The sequence below is a fragment of the Chanodichthys erythropterus genome, chromosome 3 (assembly GCF_024489055.1).
Source record: "Chanodichthys erythropterus isolate Z2021 chromosome 3, ASM2448905v1, whole genome shotgun sequence".
NCBI classification, from domain to species: Eukaryota; Metazoa; Chordata; class Actinopteri; order Cypriniformes; family Xenocyprididae; genus Chanodichthys; species Chanodichthys erythropterus.
This window is the reverse complement of record NC_090223.1, coordinates 51,625,425-51,643,997: the sequence shown is the minus strand read 5'-3', so window position 1 is coordinate 51,643,997 and position 18,573 is coordinate 51,625,425. Positions and strand designations below refer to the sequence as shown.

Here is an 18,573-nt window from a genome sequence, read left to right as displayed (position 1 = left end):
TAGAAGTTCGCGAATCCTAAGAAGCGTTGCAGATCTTTGATTGTAGTGGGTTGAGGCCAGTTAATAACGGCTTGCACCTTGTTGTCGTCCATGGCAACTCCCTCCGCGCTGATGACGTAACCCAGGAATGAGGTGGAAGTCTTGTGGAACTCACATTTCTCCAGCTTGGCATAGAGTTGGTGTTCAATGAGACGCTGAAGAACTGCTCGGACCTGGCGTACGTGTTCGGGGAAATTATCTGAGTAGATCAGTATGTCATCAATGTAGACGATCACCCACCGATTCAGCATGTCCCGGAAGACATCGTTAATGAAGGCCTGGAAGACAGACGGACTGTTGGAAAGGCCGAAGGGCATGACCCGGTATTCATAGTGGCCGGTGGCGGTAGAGAAAGCCGTCTTCCATTCATCTCCCTCCCGGATACGAATGAGATTATACGCACTGCGAAGGTCTAGCTTGGTGAAGTAGCGGGCCGTACGGAGCTGTTCTAAGGCAGCGGGAACCAGAGGCAGTGGATAACGAAACTTGATGGTGACATCATTTAACCCACGGTAATCTATGCAGGGCCGCAGACCCCCATCTTTTTTCTTCACAAAGAAGAAGCCGGCTGAAGCTGGAGAGGTGGATGGTTGAATGAAACCCTTGGCTAGTTCTTCTTCTATGTAGGTTTTCATGGATTCTGATTCAGGCTGCGAGAGGGGAAAGATGCGTCCCTTGGGTGGTACAGCTCCTGGGATCAGATCTATGGCACAGTCACTAGATCGGTGAGGCGGTAGCTGAGAGGCCCGGATCTTACTGAAAGCTTCGGCTAGATCTTGATACTCGGGAGGTAGTTGATTCTGGGCTGACGTGGTAGGGTGTTGGTGTTGCAGGGACTGGATGCAGGTCTGCTGACAATAATCTGACCATTGTGTGATTTGGTTCTCAGCCCAGGAGATTTGAGGGTCGTGTCGTCTTAACCAGGGTAGACCGAGGATAATGGGGTTCAGTGGAGATTTAATGATGTAGAATTGTATGGTTTCTTTGTGGATGGATCCGATCTGTAGGGTTATGTCAACGGTGATTTGATGAACTCGACCAGTCCCCAGAGGTTGTCCATCTAGCGCTGCTACTGCTAACACAGAGTCGCAAGGGGTTAGAGTAATGTCGTGGGTCGAGGCAAAATCCTCATCCATAAAGTTACCGGCTGCGCCAGAGTCTATCATGGCCTGTGCTTGAATAATCTTATCTCCGACTGACAATTCGGCTGGTAATTCAATGTTGTGAGGGAAAGAAGTTGAACTCACCGGTGTGGAACTTCGTCCGGTGGGACGAATGGGGCATGACATTCTCATGTGTCCAGGTTGTCCACAATAGAGGCATAAGCGTTGTTGAATTCGTCTTTCTCTCTCCGCTGGGGACAGATGAGTGACACCGACCTGCATCGGTTCAGTTTCAGAGGTCGATGGTGTGGGCGTCGAGACGGGCAGTGGAGCCAGATTTCGCATGGGGCGACGGGATCGGACCAGATTGTCAATTCTTATAGCCAGATCAATAAAGTCATTCAAAGTTCTTCCCTCGTCTCTGCAGGCCAGTTCAGACTGAAGCTCCATGTTTAAGCCCTTGCGGAAAAGCAGCTTGAGTGTGTCGTCAACCCATACGGTCTGGGCGGCCAGGGTTCGGAATGTGAGTGCATATTCTGCGGCCGTTTGTTTACCTTGACGAAGTGCAAGCAAGAGTTCACCGGCCTCCTTTCCGCCCTCTGCGTGTTCGAAAATCTCCCGGAATCGTTGTAGAAATCTCTCTAGTGAGGAGAAGGAGGTGTGGCCTTTGTTCCACACGGTGGTTGCCCACTCCAGGGCCTTACCAGTCAGCAAGGAACAGATGAATGCAATGCGGCTCTCATCCGTGGGATACAGCGCTGGTTGTTGGGATATGAACAGGGAACATTGTAGCAAAAACCCCTTGCAACGAGAAGGAGAGCCGTCATATTTCTCAGGAAAAGCGAGGCGCGGATTACTGGCTGATGATGACGCCGCCGCAGGTGGCGTGGGTAATGGCGGATCGGCGTGGGTAGGCCGCATACTATGGAGCGTCTTGACCAATTCCTCAGTAATAGAGGTGAGACGAGTGAGCTGCTGTTGATGGACCGCTAACACGCTGGCTTGCGAGGAGAGCTCGGTAGACAAACGATGCATAGCTGCTGGATCGTGGTCCGGCGAAGTCTTCTGTAACGAGGCGGGAGACTCGATGGGATCCATGTGCAGCTTTATTAAACAGTAATCGTAGTCGTACAGGCAGGGGTCAGAGAACAGCAGTAACAGTATCACAGGCAAGACGAAATCAGAATCAATACCAGGCAGAGGATCAGGACAGGCAGCAAGCAAGACGAGGTTATCCAGTAAACAGGCAATAGAATCACAAGGCAGGCGGCGGTCAGAACACAGAGGTAGTAAACAGTCCAGGGTCATACACAAGAATCAAATATAGGGTAGAAAACGCTCAGAAATGTCAGACTAGGCAGAACAAGACTTCGCGAATGTGTGTGTGTGTGTGTGTCTTAAATAGTCCCAGATGATATGGATCAGGTGCATGTGTAATCAGTCCAGGTGGGGGATTATGGGAGCTGTAGTCCAGTGAATGTTAATACTCCGGTGAGGGTGCCCTCAGGTGGCGATCGGAGGAAGTCACAGAGACCGTATTCGTGACACTACTCTTAAGTATATATTTTTTAAATTATTTCTGTGATAATTTAAAAGTATGTTAAAGTGCACTTCTTTTTCACTAGGAGTGTACTTGTCAAATACTAGAGTTTGTAGCATTAAATAATGAATATGAGAAGAATGTATCTGATTGTGTGAAAGTCCTGGATTGAGGCGAGATACTGAAGATCAACAAGAGCCGCACAGATCTGATATAGTGCAGGTTATTGGGTGAAGTGTGGAGCTGATGAATTGATTTCTGTTTTCTTTAGAGTTTCCAGTCTCTCTCAGCACCTCCTGAATCTACAGACGAACCTGATGATCCCTTCAGTTCTCTTTTCACTTTTGATGGCATGAGAGAATCTGTCCGTCAGCTGAGAGACAAACTGGAGGATTTATGCAAAGAGGAGATCAAGAAGATCTCTGACAGAGGTAAAGTCCTGGGCCTCAATTTTAAAGACGTGTGTAGAAAGATCCTAAATATGAACATACAGCAGTTTCTGAAATTTTCCTGCAATTTATATAACATCCAATTGCACAAAAAAGTTATTAAAACTTTAAGATTTATAAAGAATAAAACTTTATAAATCAGTTCATCTTAAATTCCAGTGTAATGTGAACAAGCTCATCAAATCCACCTTCAGAACAGCCACAAATATCCCTTGATAGTTCCGAAGTACGGCACTCATCATCATGAGCAAGTGTTTATATACATGATGAAGGATGAAATTCTTGGAATGAGGCCCCTGGAGATTCATCTGCTCGCAGAAATGATCCTGCATCATCTAATATCATAGAGCATCATATTAGAAATGTCTTAGAAATCAATGTATTTTATCTTGTCTTTTCTCTTCACACTGTTCATGTCTGTTTATTTCCACAGTCACATTCACCAACATGAATCCCAAGATCAAGAACGACTTCCTACAGTGTAAGTCACTAAGAAAACAAGCAGGAAAACTCACTGAATGTGTTCATGTTCTTCATGAGAGGAGTTTAAAAATGTATCATGTAAATGATGATTGGATATCTGGTTAGCTGTACTGAGACACTGATGATACACTGAACATGAGTGTTCAGATATATTAAGGGCCAGTTGTTCAAAAGTAATCTGAATGGTTTCCGGCTATCAGATTGGATCAAATCTTGAAAATGGGTTGTTCAAAAGGAAAAAGGGATTCTGAAATCAGATTAGATCACAAAACCCAATCTAGGTTTTGATCTAGATAAAATCATCAGTTTGTGTTGTTCAAAACTTTTTAGCAAGATTGGGATACCTTTGATCCAAAAAAAATTTTGATTTATACTGATCCCATCAGAAGGGTGGATTCCAGGAACAAAAATGTAATAACTTTAAAATTGGTCAAAAAATACAACATTTGTATCATGCAATACACACACACACACATTTTTTTTTTTTATTTTGCTCTTGATTAATTAACTTTTAAAGTAATACATTAGGAGAGATTAGGCTTCATATTTAGCCTTTCGGTAGCCTATTGTAAAGTAAAAGAGATTTTGGTGCAATAAAATAATTCCCAAACAGCTGTAAATATCAAATATATGTCTTGAAATGTCTTTCTATCACCATGTCCCTTTAATCTGAAAAAAGTGTGTATCTGGATCAGGGTGATCCAATCCAATTTTGCATTAAAAAAAGTTCCATTGGATTTCCAAATCCAGATAATTCTGAAACAGATTAAACTTTTTGAACAACTGGCCCTAAAAGATCAGACAGATTCATAATTCCTGATTCTGATGTGTTTCTCTTCATCAGATTCCCATCAGCTCACTCTGGATCTGAACACAGTGCATAAACGCCTCTGTCTCTCTGAGAAGAACAGAGTGATTACTAACACTGACACAGTCCAGCCGTATCCTGATCATCCAGACAGATTTGATTATTATCGTCAGGTGTTGTGTAGAGAGAGTGTGTGTGGACGCTGTTACTGGGAGACTGAGTGGAGTGGGAATTATGTGCGTATATCAGTGTCATATAAGAGCATCAGCAGGAAAGGACAGGGTTATGAGTGTGCGTTTGGATATAATGATCAGTCTTGGAGTTTGGACTGCTATTCCTCCAGATACTCATTTATACATAATAAGATAAAGACTGCTCTCCCTGTAAAGTCTATCAGCTCTAGAATAGGAGTGTATGTGGATCACAGTGCAGGAACTCTGTCCTTCTACAGCGTCTCTGACACAATGAGCCTCATCCACACAGTCCAGACCACATTCACTCAGCCGCTCTATCCTGGGTTTTTTGTTTGGTCTGGATCAGTGAAACTGTGTTGATGTTTCAGAATAGATTGTAGAGAGATTTTACCCATCATACTTTGAGCTTCATGAGAAATCAGTAACAGTGAGATGATACAGAGTCTCTTTTATTTCCTCTTCTTTACGTTAATACAGCTGAACTTCTTAAAATGAAATAACAGAATAAATGTATGTATTAAATCCTCATAGAGACAGCCCTATGCCAAGTGTGCTATTAGTATACTTCTTTTAAACTATAAATAAGAAAGTATACTTTTAGCCTACTTTTTATATACTTCTCAGAAATATACTTAAAATTGCACTTATACTATGATTATATTATAGCATAAGTATACTAGTCTATCCATTGGTTTCATAGACAGGGCTTAAGCTAGTCCTAGACTAAAATGTTTAAGCTGTTTTAACTGAAGGCATCTTGCTCTGACATATCTTAAAATATGTCACTGCCATTGTTTCGTCTCAGGATGCATTTATAAAAGCTACTTAAATACCCTAATTTAACTTAGGCCTAATCCTGTCTTAGTCTAAGCCATGTCTGTGAAACCGGTCCTGTGTATATTTCGACAATATTCCCAATATTCCCAATATTATAAATCAACAATATTTAACCGCACGCCGTCATGGATGAGCAGAACACAGAGAGCCTGCCTGTGTCAATGCGCGCGTTTGCGTCCAAGAACGTTGCATGCACACTCTAAAATAGCTCAGTGAAGCTTCTAATGAGCAGGTATGGCCGCTGCAGCACAGTCAGCGATGAAACGCCAGAAACGGCAACAGGAGAAAGGAGATGTGAGTTGGTTGATTCAGCAAATTAGCTCAGGTCAGGATAATCATATTTTCTGTCTACACCTGTTGATGTTAACCTTGACTGAGCTAATGTTCACATACACCTACATTAACTAGACTGTGGCGGCCCGCCACAGTCTCAAAATGAAACGGAAATTAGGCTTGTCGCGATATTTAAATAACGTCTGGTAATTGCGCAAAAGTGCGAGTAATTGAGCTAAAGAAATAGACTAGCCCCAATTAAGTTTTCGTGCACTATATTCAAAGTCATTTGAAGCCATTCCATAGCTTCACGTGAGGAACAGAAGAATGTACGCTAACTTTTAAGTCCACGGAAACTCGTCTTCCCTCCGCTGCAGCTATAAATCATTCTCTGTTCAGCACTCAAACAACGCGTCGCGTTCGGTGACAGTCAGCACGGTAAAACTCTACAGTATATATATTCCCATTATAATACTTGATATGTAGATATAGGGCTGTAGATTGGCATAAACTAACTTGATCTTGCTGGAGTTTATTGCTGTTTCTAAACGATGTCATTAACTGTTAGATGCAAATATACACAGGGATTCTCTTTGTGCCGTGAACATTTATAATGCGCAGCACAACTGTGCGCCCTGACTCCATATTGCTTTAAGCGCATCATTCTGCACCCGGGATGCGCATTAGCGGTTTTTGCTGCTGTTATGATGCGTTTCATATTATTATGGTTTTGCACCCTGAAAGATTATTAATAGCCTATTTTGTTCTGTCGTATCTATAGCTTGTTGCCCCATTAAAAAGCCGCACAATACTTTTAAAATAAATATCTTTTAATCTTAGCTTCATATAAATACATATAATTCTATACCTATAAATATAAATCTAATCTATTTTTTCTTCATTTTAAAGGAATACAAATAGTAATTTTAAACTTTCTGTTAACATTTGGATTTTATAAATTTAGGCCTACTGTGCAAAGGGTTTTTCGAGAATTAGGCTAGAATACTTTTTGCTGCTGAATTATATACTCATTTTATTTATTGGTCAGCTTATGATTATATATTTGTATTCATTTGTTGTAGGGCTTTGCGATATATCGCATGCGATTGTCACGCGCATTTCGTCAGTAAAGCCGTTCCCTGATTACCGCTAAATAACCATAACCTGCTTTCAAATGGAGCGCCATTTAATAGACAGAGCCGTAGTTCACTGACAAGCTACGCAATATCGCGTTCATTATCGAAGGCGATTCATCTGCGATATGAACGTGATATTGTTATAATTTGTTGTTTTCTGGATTGTCAAAGAGTGACCATTAGTTGCACAAATACAGATGTATAGATACAGGCCTCCACTAATAAATTAATTCAACAAAGGTAACCTCTTTTGCTACATAGTTTTAATGGATTAAATGTGGACTCTACATGTTTGACCACTTATGAACTATCATTTAGCCTATTGTATGTTGTGTATGTGACTAATGTACATCACCAATAAATAAATTACTTTTAGAGCACAAAATTGCTTACAAGAGAACAAATTTCCTCATTGATCTAGTCACTTTTTTAATTAATTAATTTTGCTCTCAGAATGCACCAGATTTATGCATTTAAATTTAAAATATACTAAAACGTTCCTACAGGGGGGCATGTGAATAATTGTAATGGGATAATCAGGTTCGGATATCTAAATCAGAGAATATCATTGGGCGGTTGGCGGGTGGATGATTTATTTTTAACAGTGGATTCGGGTACAAGGCACAGACTTTTTCTTTGTTCAATTTGGATACAGAACATGGGTTGGAGCTCTTTATTTTGAACTCTCAATGTTCAACAGATTAATGAATTTATCTTTAGAATGTACAAAATTTTCTTTTAAACTTACATTGTTTGAAAACAGATGTGTTCCTTAGATGAGTGTGTGAATTTTTGTGTAGGCTAGTCCACTTGTAGTGTACATAGGAATTTACTTCAAATCTAATTTACTCTTTCCCAGCCATTCACTGAATTGTATCCATGTTTTCACTGTTATACGGTAGGGAATGCTGTTATGCATCTTCTGAAAAAGTACAGAATCTCTAAAGCACAGGCGAAGAAGAAGCAGAAACAAGTAATAGAAGATTGTTCACGCAAATGTAAAATAACTTGATCATCAAACAGCATTTAAATCAAAACTGCCTAACTAATATGTCGACCCAGGATGAGCTATAGGACTGTGATGCTTTGGTGTTGTAAATAGACTTGATCTACTCCATCTGTGTTTTGATCATCTTTCTGAATCCCATCCGGATGTGGTCTTTTACAAAAATGCAATTTTCTCAGCTTTTTGTTTAAAATGTTGCCCTTTTTTAATGAACCCTACCCACGTTTAAGTGTTGTTAAAAAATAAAAAATAAATAAAAAAAGGATTCATGAAGCTAGAATAAAATGTTTTTAAAATGGAAAGAGTTAAAGTACAGTTAAAAGTATATTTCAAGTAAAAAATTAAAAAAAAACTAAGTGTGATGTTATGTTCACTTAAAGAAAACTTACAAGTATACTTGTACTAAATTAGTAGTTTACTGAGAGTAAACTTTAAATTATACTTTCATATACTAAAAATGTACTAGTAAACTACTAGAATACTTATAAGTTTACTTGTAGTACAGATGCAAATGAAAAATGAGAAACATAGTTGTGAACTGTGAACTAATAAACTGTGCACTTAAAATTCACTACTGTTAAAATTATAGTACACTTAAACGTATACTTCCAAATCACATTCCTTTAGTTTTTATTGTGGTGACAAATAAATACATCATGGGCGTAGGTTTAGGGGGGGACGCTAGGTACTAGTCCCTATCAATATTTTGAGATGACAAATTTGTCCCCACCAAAGCTGAGACCAAACCTACGCCCATGAAATACATAACTCATTTTTATTATTACTATCAAAAGTACCTTTCATTTAAATGAAAGGTACAAACACAGGGTTCATTACAAAATGAGCATATTGAGGATAGTGTGATTTTGAATATTGAAATAACAGAAACATTTGTGATCATTGTAAAGAGAGAAGATGTGAAAAATGACATGGAGAAAATAGTGTTAGAAAAAAAGAAACACTGAGTTCCCTTTCATGGGAACATCAACGCTGCATCGAACACATTGGGATCACCTCTGCGTGATTACGTCTTGAAGCACTTGTGAAAGAACCAATAGGGTGATGGGATGTCAGAGCAGGTGACGTCACAGACCAGGAAACTATATCCTGAGTCTTCAGCAAGTGCTCTGTGATATTGTGTGTCTTATTTGGTGTTGTCTGTCTGCTACATAGCCTGAAAATATCTCTTCGTCTGAGGACAAGAGTATTTTCCATACACCCAAACATATATATATATATATATATATATTAGACACATAATGGTGAGCAAACAACAATTTGTCAAGTGTGTTCATCCCTGCCTTCGCTTCATCACGGGCAGGGATACATACGAGATGTGCGTTGTTTGTTTAGGAGTGGAGCATGCCCAGGCAGCTCTTGAGGGAGTTGTCTGTGTGCATTGCGAAAAGCTGACTCTCCGAACACTCCATTCTCGCTGGGCGCTCTTTGATAAAGATAAGGAGGGCGCCGTGGCCAGTGTTCCCCACGGATCGGGTCCCACTGCTGCCGAGGTAGAGCGGTGGCTTCATTTGTGGGGTTCACAGATGGATCTGACTACATCAGCTCTGGTGGGCAAAGCTTATTCGGCAGCAGGTCAGGCCGCAGCTTGTTTGCATACCATGTCAATTTTACAAGCTTACCAGGCTGACCTGCTGGGGGAAATAGATGCGAGCGGTGAGGCTAGTTTTGAGATGATTCAGGAACTAAGGAAAGACACTGATCTATCTCTCCGGGCCACCAAGGAGACGGCTAAAACAATCGGCCATTCTATGGCAGCCCTGGTGGCCACGGAGAGGCATTTATGGCTAAATTTATCCGATATTAAAGAGAAGGATAAAAGTGTGCTCCTGGATGCGCCGCTGTCTTCCCTGGTCCTCTTCGGCGACTGTGTCACTTCAGTCGTCGAGAGGTTCCAGAAAGCCAGAAAACAGTCAGCGGCCTTCCAGAGGTTCCTCCCCCTCCACCCCCCGTGTGCTTCAGGGCGCAGTGGTCACCGCCAATCCTCTGAGGAGGGCCGGCCAGCGTTTGATTCGGTTGTTCCCTGCCAGTTAGCTGCTTCAGGGCGCCAAGTCGAATGCATAAAAAACAACAGAGGCCAGTTTCGAGAGACTGGTCCCCTTAGTAGAATTTTTGTCAGAATGGAAATTTCTCCCCAATATTTCTCAATTGGTGCTGCTCACAATAGAAAAGGCTTACAGAATACAATTCAGGTCTCACCCGCCCTGGTTCAACGGGGTCCTCCCTACGGTGGTGGACCCCGAGCAGTCTCTGGTAATGGAACAGGAGGTTATGACACTCTTACAAAAAGGAGCTATAGAAAGGGTTCTTCATCCCAGCAAGCTGTTAGGGTTTTACAGCCATTACTTCATTGTTCCAAAGAAGGATGGAGGGTTGCGTCCTATTCTAGATTTACGCATGTTAAATCGCTCTGTGCAAAAGCTCAAGTTCAAGATGCTTACACTCAAACAGATCACCACACAGATCAGGTCCGAGGACTGGTTTGTGACAATAGATCTGAAAGACGCTTACTTTCATGTATCCATCCATCCTCAGCACTGGAAGTTCCTCAGAATTGCTTTTGGGGGCAAAGCTTATCAATACAAGGTTCTTCCATTCAGCCTAGCAATTTCACCCCGGACCTTCACGAAATGCGTGGATGCAGCTCTGGCTCCCCTGAGACTCCACAGCATCCGCGTGTTAAATTATATTGACGATTGGTTGATTCTTGCTCAATCCGAGCAACAGGCATTTCAACATAGAGATGTTGTTCTTGCCCATATGAGAAAGTTGAGGCTGAGACTCAATGCCAAGAAGATTGTGCTTTTTCCAGCTACCAGCTATTTAGGAGTAGTCTGGGATTCCACCACGATGCAGGCACGTCTGTCTCCTGCTCGGGTGAATTCCATTCTCTCAGCCGTGAATGGGGTTAAATTAGGCCAGTCACGCACTGTAAAACAGTTTCAGAGACTGTTGGGTCTGATGGCAGCTGCGTCCAACGTGATACCTTTTGGCCTGCTGCACATGAGACCCTTACAGTGGTGGCTCAGGACCAAGGGGTTTTCTCTGAGGGGAAATCCATTTCGTATGATCAGCGAAAAAGCGATGCCTTCGTGCCTTAGTCATGTGGAAGAAGCCTTGGATCCTGTCCCAGGGACCTGTGTTGGAGGCTCCTTGTCATCGTGTAATGCTAACGACGGATGCTTCTCTCACAGGCTGGGGGGCGATCATAAGTGGTCAGCCGGCTCAGGGTCTTTGGGAGGACCATCTACTTTCCTGGCACATAAATCGGCTGGAAATGATGGCGGTATTTCGAGCACTCAAATACTTCCTCCCAGACCTGAGGGGCCACCATGTGTTGGTTTGCACAGACAACATGTCGGTGGTCTCTTATATCAACCATCAGGGGAGTCTGAGGTCTCACCAGTTGTGCAAGTTAGCCCATCGAATCCTCCTGTGGGCCCAGAGGAAGCTCCTCTCCCTGAGAGCAGCTTATATCCCGGGGCATCAAAATGTGGGGGCAGACATCCTGTTGAGGCAGGGGCCGAGGCCCGGGGAATGGAGACTCCACTACCGAGGTTGTGGAGACCATACTCCACTCCAGAGCTCCTTCCACAAGAAAACTTTATGCGTATAAATGGAATCTGTTTTATACTTGGTGTAGTCAACTTCAGGTGGACCCGTTCCATCAGTCACGTACTGCGATTTGTCCAAGAAAAATTCTCGGATGGCCTATCCCCTTCTACTTTGAAGGTTTATATAGCAGCTTTCTGCTTATCATGCTCCTTTGGGGGGATGTTCTGTGGGAAGAGACCCCCTACGCTTTCTCTGAGGCTTTCTGTACGTACAAGAACTCCAGCCTGGGACTTGGCTATTGTGTTGGAAGGGTTAGCAGAGGCTCCCTTCGAACCTTTAGAGGAGGTGTCTGAGAAATTCCTCACTCTAAAAACCATCTTCCTGTTGGCTATATCATCTCTTAAAAGAATTGGAGATCTTCAAGCATGTTCTGTTGCTCCTTCATGTCTGGAATTTGCACCTGGTATGGTCAAGGCTTTCCTGCATCCTAGATCTGGGTATATACCCAAGGTCCCCACGAATGTCCCAGCGCCTATCGTACTGCAGGCCTTCTGTCCTCCTCCTTTTGCTAATCCGGATCAGGAAAAACTTAATCTGCTTTGCCAGGTTAGGGCTTTAGACACTTATGTGTCTAAAGTGGTGAAAAACTGAACAGTTATTTGTCTGTTATGAGTCTCCTAAGAAGCAGAGAATGAGCAAGTGGGTGGTCGAGGCTATCTCTCTTTCTTAGGAGTCATCCGGGCAACCTTCACCTTTGGCTGTCCGGGCACACTCTACTAGGGGTATGGCTGCCTCAAAGGCTTTGAACTCCGGGGTCCCCCTCAATGTGATATGTGATGCGGCTGGGTGGTCCTCTCAGCATACCTTCATTAGGTTTTATAACCTTGATTTGGGCTCCACTCCAGGGTCCTCGGTCTTCTCGTCTCAAAGATAACAGACAGGCACTTGGTACTATGTCATAGTTGGGATAGGGTTCCCAATGCGTTCGACGCAGTGTCGATGTTCCCATGAAAGGGAATGTCTTGGGTTACGTTTTTAATCCGGTTCCCTGAATAGGGAACGAGACGCTGCGTCGCTTAGCCATACTCCCTGCACGCCTGTGAGCATCTTGCTTCAGCCAATCAGAAGCTGGCGTTCTTTGTTCTCAGGAGTACTTTATAGTTTCCTGCTCCGTGACATCACCCGCTCTGACATCCCGACACCCTATTGGTTCGATTTCACAAGTGCTTCAAGACGTAATCAAGCAGAGGTGATCCCAATGCGTTCGATGCAGCATCTCGTTCCCAATTCAGGGAACCAGGGTTATAAATGTAACCTGAGATGATTTCACATACTGGGTCAATTATAGAGAAGCAACAAGAAGACAGAAAATTTTCTGTGGAGAACATGGTTAAACCTATGTAAAATGAGGGCATTTTTGTGTAGAGTTTTGCAGAAATCATTAAGAAAATTGTAATGTGTGTGAAAACAGGTGAAATGTGTTAAACGTTTTGAGAAATGGGTCTTTGTTTTGAGAACTGAATGAATGGTTTTGGGAAATTATCCCAAATGAATCAGTGTGTTAGCAATCGAGAAAAACTGTGTTACGGACCCATAAAACAGGACACAGTAATCAACGTATATTTTACTAAAACACCCTAATATAAATGCCATGCATAGAATCATTGAATCAGAGCTTTCATTGTCTAATGACACACTATAAACATAGGCTATACATAACATAAATTTAGGCTACTATAAACAGCTAACAGTATTCAATGTGCTACTTGTACAGCAGTATAGATTTGCTGTCTTCTGAAAATAACTTAATATGCAGCCATTTGTCTAAATAGCTGGCAACAAAAGTGAGTACACCCTAAGTGATAACAGCTCTGTGTCTTTTAACCATGCAAAGCCACATGTCCTATACATCATGTTCATGTTTTGTCTGCTTGACAGGACCATACAAATGTGTGGATCTTGTATTAGAGCAGTTAAAATTTGGTACTTTGAGTACAATCCTTACATACTGACCACTAGATGTTCAACATGGCATCTCATGGCAAGGAACTCTCTGAGGATTTGAGAATAAGAATTGTTGCTCTCCACAAAGATGGCATAGGCTATAAGAAGACCAGTAACACCCTGAAACTGAGTTACAGCACAGTGGCTCGGAACAGGCCTTGCAAGGTCGATCAAAGAAGTTGAGTCCTCTTGCTGTGCGTCAGGTGCAGGCTTTGAAAAAGCTAGCTTCAAAAAACAGATGCTGCCAACATTGCTTTAGAGGTTGCAGAAGCAGAAGGTCAGCTTGTCAGTGCTCAGACCATACGCCACACACTGCAACATGGATTCCAACATGAACTGTGACATTCTGAAGCAGAACATGATGCCATCCCTTCAGAAACTGGGCCGAATGGCAGTTTTCCAACATGATAACGATCCCAAGGTGAAAGTGATGGAGTGGCCAAGTACGTCTCCACACCTGAACCTTATTTAAGCACCTGCGGGGCATCCTCAAGCAGAAGGTGGAGAAGCGCCATGTGTCTAACATCCAGCAGCTCTGTGATGTCATTATGGTGGAGTGGAATAGGATCCCAGCAACAAGCTTTGCTGCTCTGGTGAATTCCATACCCAGGGGGATCAAGGCAGTGCTAGATAACAGTGGTGCTCACACAAATTATTGACACCTTGGACACAAATGTTAATGAATAGCAGTTATGCCAATTATTTTCCATTTACTTTTTTGTTCTACCTTGGGATGCCATCCCGATTACACCAGCTCCAGTTTGGATCCAGCCTCTTACGAAGATTTTTGATAACCCAACACCTGTGAAAAAAAGGATGCCAACCCCTGCAAGGACTTCGGATGACGCCAACTCTATATTGTAATCATTATTATCACAACTTGTAATAATTGCTTTAACTCTTTCCCCACCATTGAGAATTTTTTTTTCTGGCTTTCTATGTTTTAATTGTCATACGGTTGGGAGCACTATTACACATCTTCGGAAAGAGTACAGAATCTCTGGATCAAAATACAGGCAAAAAGAAAAGGTAAGAAAGAAGCAGAAGAGATCATTGTAATCTTAGTTGTAATCTTTGAGGTGGGGTGGGGGTGCGCAATGTTCTCAGCTTTTTGTTCAAAATGTTGAACAAATAAAATAATTTTTTTTTATTAAACTAAACTTACTCAAGAGACGGTCAAAAAAGAATGCATGAAGCTCTAATAAAACATTTTTGTTGTTTTAAAGCAGAGGCTTTGTTTTGTTTTTTGTTTGTTTTTTTTGTTTGTTTTTTTTTTTGGGGGGGGGGGTATATATTCTGGGGGCATGAAATTTTTGTGAAAATAATCAAAAACCCTAGCATTGGCTTGCAACTTTTAAAAATAAAAATGCTGGCAGGGTTAATAAGCTCATTGTTTCTGCTGAAGGGGTTGATTCTGGAATCCACTGCCGCTTCAATACATATCTTTTGAGTTATTAATTAACATTTATCTTTTTAAATATTAAATTATTTGAATGACTTCAACTTATGTTAAAGCATTTATTTTCCTTTTCAAACACTAGAAAATATTTTTGAATATTGTCTGTACCTCTCACTAAGAGAAAAGTACAATTTATCAGTATGTTTTGAGAAACTTTCCTGTTTATAGTTGGTGCCTTTGCCAACTTCAGCCTTGAAGAAGCTGTGAATCATGTGTATCTGTGTATGTGAGCTGTTCTGTGTGTAGGTCCTGTATTGGTATCAATGGACAGCTGGCATTTGGCTGGAGACCTGAAGACGTCATGTCATGACCCAACAGGATATCCAATAATTAAATCCATGGTCCCCTCGTCAGCATCCTGACGAATGGAGATATGCTTCTGACTACCTTTCCATATGTGAAAGATTATTAATTTTGTCTATTTTTTTCTTAGCCAATCGTTCAACCTGAAGTAATGACATAGTAAGTGGACTCTGTTGCGTTCACACCAAACGCGAATAGAGCGTCAAATTCGAGTCTACCGCGTCTAGTTTGCCGCTTGAACATTTTGAATTTGAATGCATTCGCGCGTCTAGAGCGAAATAGACGCGCGTAAAAAACAAGCGTCTGAGGCGAAATCCGCTTCTTGTGGGAGGGGCAAGTGCTAGGCGGTTGTCTGTTTGCAAGATGGCTGATGTTGATCGTGCGTTCATCGAGAGAGCCACTGCTTTGTATTTACTCTGGAGAGCAGAACAGCGGCGTAGGGGTCAGCGTCGCGGGAAGGCCGCGGGTCGATAAACGTGTACGTGACTCAAAAGTGAAATGTGTATTTACAACTTACCAGGTAGCCCAATCTCCTCACCGACACTCTTCCAAGCAAGCTCCTTTTTATTCCTGTCTGAAGTATGAACTTGTGTCATAAATCTCTGGGTGACTGCTCACTGATAATATCAGTCGTTCCTCCATTTTGAATGAGTGACTCCGGGCGGGCCTGCCTCCACAGCAGCAAGCAGGCTCCTGATTGGTTAACGCGGCGTGAATTTACGGCAAAGTTTAAATTTTTCAACTCGGGCGTCAGACGCGAATTCGCGTCAAACGCGTAAATGCACAAAAAGCACCATGAGGGGAATTCGCGTCTTCCGCGCCGCGCTAAACCCTCATTCGCGCCGCGAGACCTCCAGACGCGTGTAAACGCGTCTGTACATTGACTTAACATTGAAATCATTCGCGCCAGACGCTCTATTCGCGTTTGGTGTGAACACAGCATTTAGAGTATAATATGGAAATGTGAATGTACACAGAGCAACATTACAACTCCTTGTGAGACTTGAAGCTGGCTTCTGCTGCAAACTATTCTTCAATAAAATTGTATTCAGTTTATTTAATTTTTTTTTTTTTCTCATTCATAAATACAACTTTGCTTGATCATTCATGTGCTCAGAACTCATAATTATGGCGTTTTGGACACCACGTAAAGGCCACATAAAAACAGCAGGAAAGTGACTCCTTGACCAGGAATGAGGAAGCTGCTTTACAGGCGCATCTGTTTTCCACACGCCACTCAAACACAGAAACAGGAAACTATTTCAACTCCCCAGTACAGGGAAACAGAAACTAAAGTACTGTTGAGCTGTTGAGTGTTTGTGTCTCTCTGTATTCATGCAGTAAAATGGCAGAAGCCAGAATTTCAGTCGATGAGAATGAGTTCACGTGTCCAGTGTGTCTGGATCTCCTGAAGGATCCAGTGACCATTCCCTGCGGACACAGTTACTGTAAGAGCTGTATTACAGGGTTCTGGGATCAGGAGGATGAGAAGAGAGTCTACAGCTGTCCTCAGTGCAGACAGACCTTCAGTCCAAGACCTGCTTTAGGTAAGAACACCATTCTGGCTGAAATGGTGGAGAAACTGAAGAAGACTAATTTTACTGTTGACTGTTACGCTGGAGCTGGAGACGTGCAGTGTGACGTCTGTACTGGAAGAAAATACAAAGCCGTCAAGTCCTGTCTGGTGTGCCTGGAGTCTTTCTGTCAAACTCATTTTGACCGTCATGAGGAATATCACTCTCGTAAACCACACAAAGTGATTGATGCCACCGCACGACTGCAGGACATGATCTGCCGTAAACATGATAAAGAGCTAGAAATGTACTGTATCACTGATCAACAATGCATCTGTGTGCGGTGTAAGGAGTATGAACATAAAAACCACAACACTGTATCAACTGCAGCACAGAGGACAGAGAAACAGGTATGAACTGAGAGAGATTGTTCACACAGAAATTAAAGTGCTGTCTTCATTTACTCACCGTCATGCCGTTCCAAACTGGTTTGACTGACTTTGTTCTGCAAAACTTAAAAGATGATATTTTGAAGAATGTGTTATCTATTTTAGTACATACATTGAAAGTCAATGGGGTACGCATAAAAGCAAAAAAGTAATCTAAACCACTCTATTAAAAAAGAAGTGTGCTTAATTGTAATTGTACTTCAAATTAAAAGTATATTTAAAAAAAAAACTGTACTTGGAAATAATACAATATTAATTAAATGAAAGGCCACTTAAGTGCATTTAAACAGACTAGACTAGTGTTGTAGTCAAGACCTCCTTAACTGAGACCAAGACTTTTGGGGGTTGAGACCAAGACAAGACCAAGGCAAGTCAAGTCTGAGTCAAGACCAAGACCAGACTAGCATTCCTCAAATTCATCTGAAAGATCCACATTTACTGCCTGAAAAATGCCTTATTTTTAATAAATAATTACAATTAGAATAATAAGACACTACAGTGGGTACGGAAAGTATTCAGACCCCCTTAAATTTTTCACTCTTTGTTATATTGCAGCCATTTGCTAAAATCATTTGAGTTCATTTTTTTCCCTCATTAATGTACACACAGCACCCCATATTGACAGAAAAACACAGAATTGTTGACATTTTTGCAGATTTATTAAAAAAGAAAAACTGAAATATCACATGGTCCTAAGTATTCAGACCCTTTGCTCAGTATTTAGTAGAAGCACCCTTTTAAACTAATACAGCCATGAGTCTTTTTGGGAAAGATGCAACAAGTTCCCTTTCGAAGGGAACTCCACTCTGCGTTGCCACGCTTTGGGGAACGTCACACGTGACTCTGTGTCTGAAAAACCAACTATCCAACAACGCCAATGCTCATTGGCCGGCGACAGCCTATGACGTCATAGGGGCGCGACCCGGATGTATAAAAGCGCGCCCGCGGGAGCAGTCATTATCTTTTCGTCTTTCAGGGACTGCCTGTGTCTTGCCACTGTCTGTTCGCCTTTGATCTGTGAGTAATCTTTAAAAAAAAACTATGTCTGAGGGCAAAAGTTTTAGGAAGTGTGCAGATCCTTGTCCAAAGTTTCTGACCCTGGAAGATCCTCACACCCTATGCAAACGTTCATGGAATGTGTCTATCTGTGTCCCAGGGAAAAATTTGACACTTGATATGCATATTTTTCTGGGCGTTTTCTGTCTGGAGAGGAGCACACATACACAGTGCTTGAGGGCACTGCTGTGTGTTTGTCTGTTGTTTACTCTGTTCTCGTTTGTCACTCTTCCCGAGGGAAGATCTGTCTGCATCATTGCCTGTTGGTTCTGGCCCCTGTTTGTGCTGAGGCATAACGGTGGCTGCAATCATAAGGCTCGCAGATGAGCTCGTTGGGAAGTTTTGAG

General features: G+C 42.2%; 2 protein-coding genes across 4 annotated transcripts in view; both read left to right on the top strand.

The window, feature by feature from the left end:
* The window catches only part of LOC137017940 (tripartite motif-containing protein 16-like), a 32,587-nt gene extending 18,456 nt beyond the window's left edge, over positions 1-14,131 (top strand). For 2 of the 3 annotated variants that reach the window (XM_067382737.1, XM_067382736.1), the window contains 3 exons: positions 2,954-3,113; positions 3,565-3,612; positions 4,459-8,126. In XM_067382737.1, coding sequence (XP_067238838.1) covers positions 2,954-3,113; positions 3,565-3,612; positions 4,459-4,976 — 726 coding nt within the window. In that variant the 3' untranslated portion in view covers positions 4,977-8,126. Of the gene's footprint in view, positions 1-2,953; positions 3,114-3,564; positions 3,613-4,458; positions 8,127-13,460 lie in introns of those variants that run through there. The other variant, XM_067382738.1, reaches the window with a different exon arrangement.
* Positions 14,132-16,519: 2,388 nt separating this feature from the next.
* LOC137017943 (tripartite motif-containing protein 16-like) overlaps positions 16,520-18,573 on the top strand; it is a 37,817-nt gene continuing 35,763 nt past the window's right edge. The window contains exon 1 of the mRNA XM_067382746.1: positions 16,520-17,131. Coding sequence (XP_067238847.1) covers positions 16,553-17,131 — 579 coding nt within the window. The 5' untranslated portion in view covers positions 16,520-16,552. The remainder of the gene's footprint in view (positions 17,132-18,573) is intronic.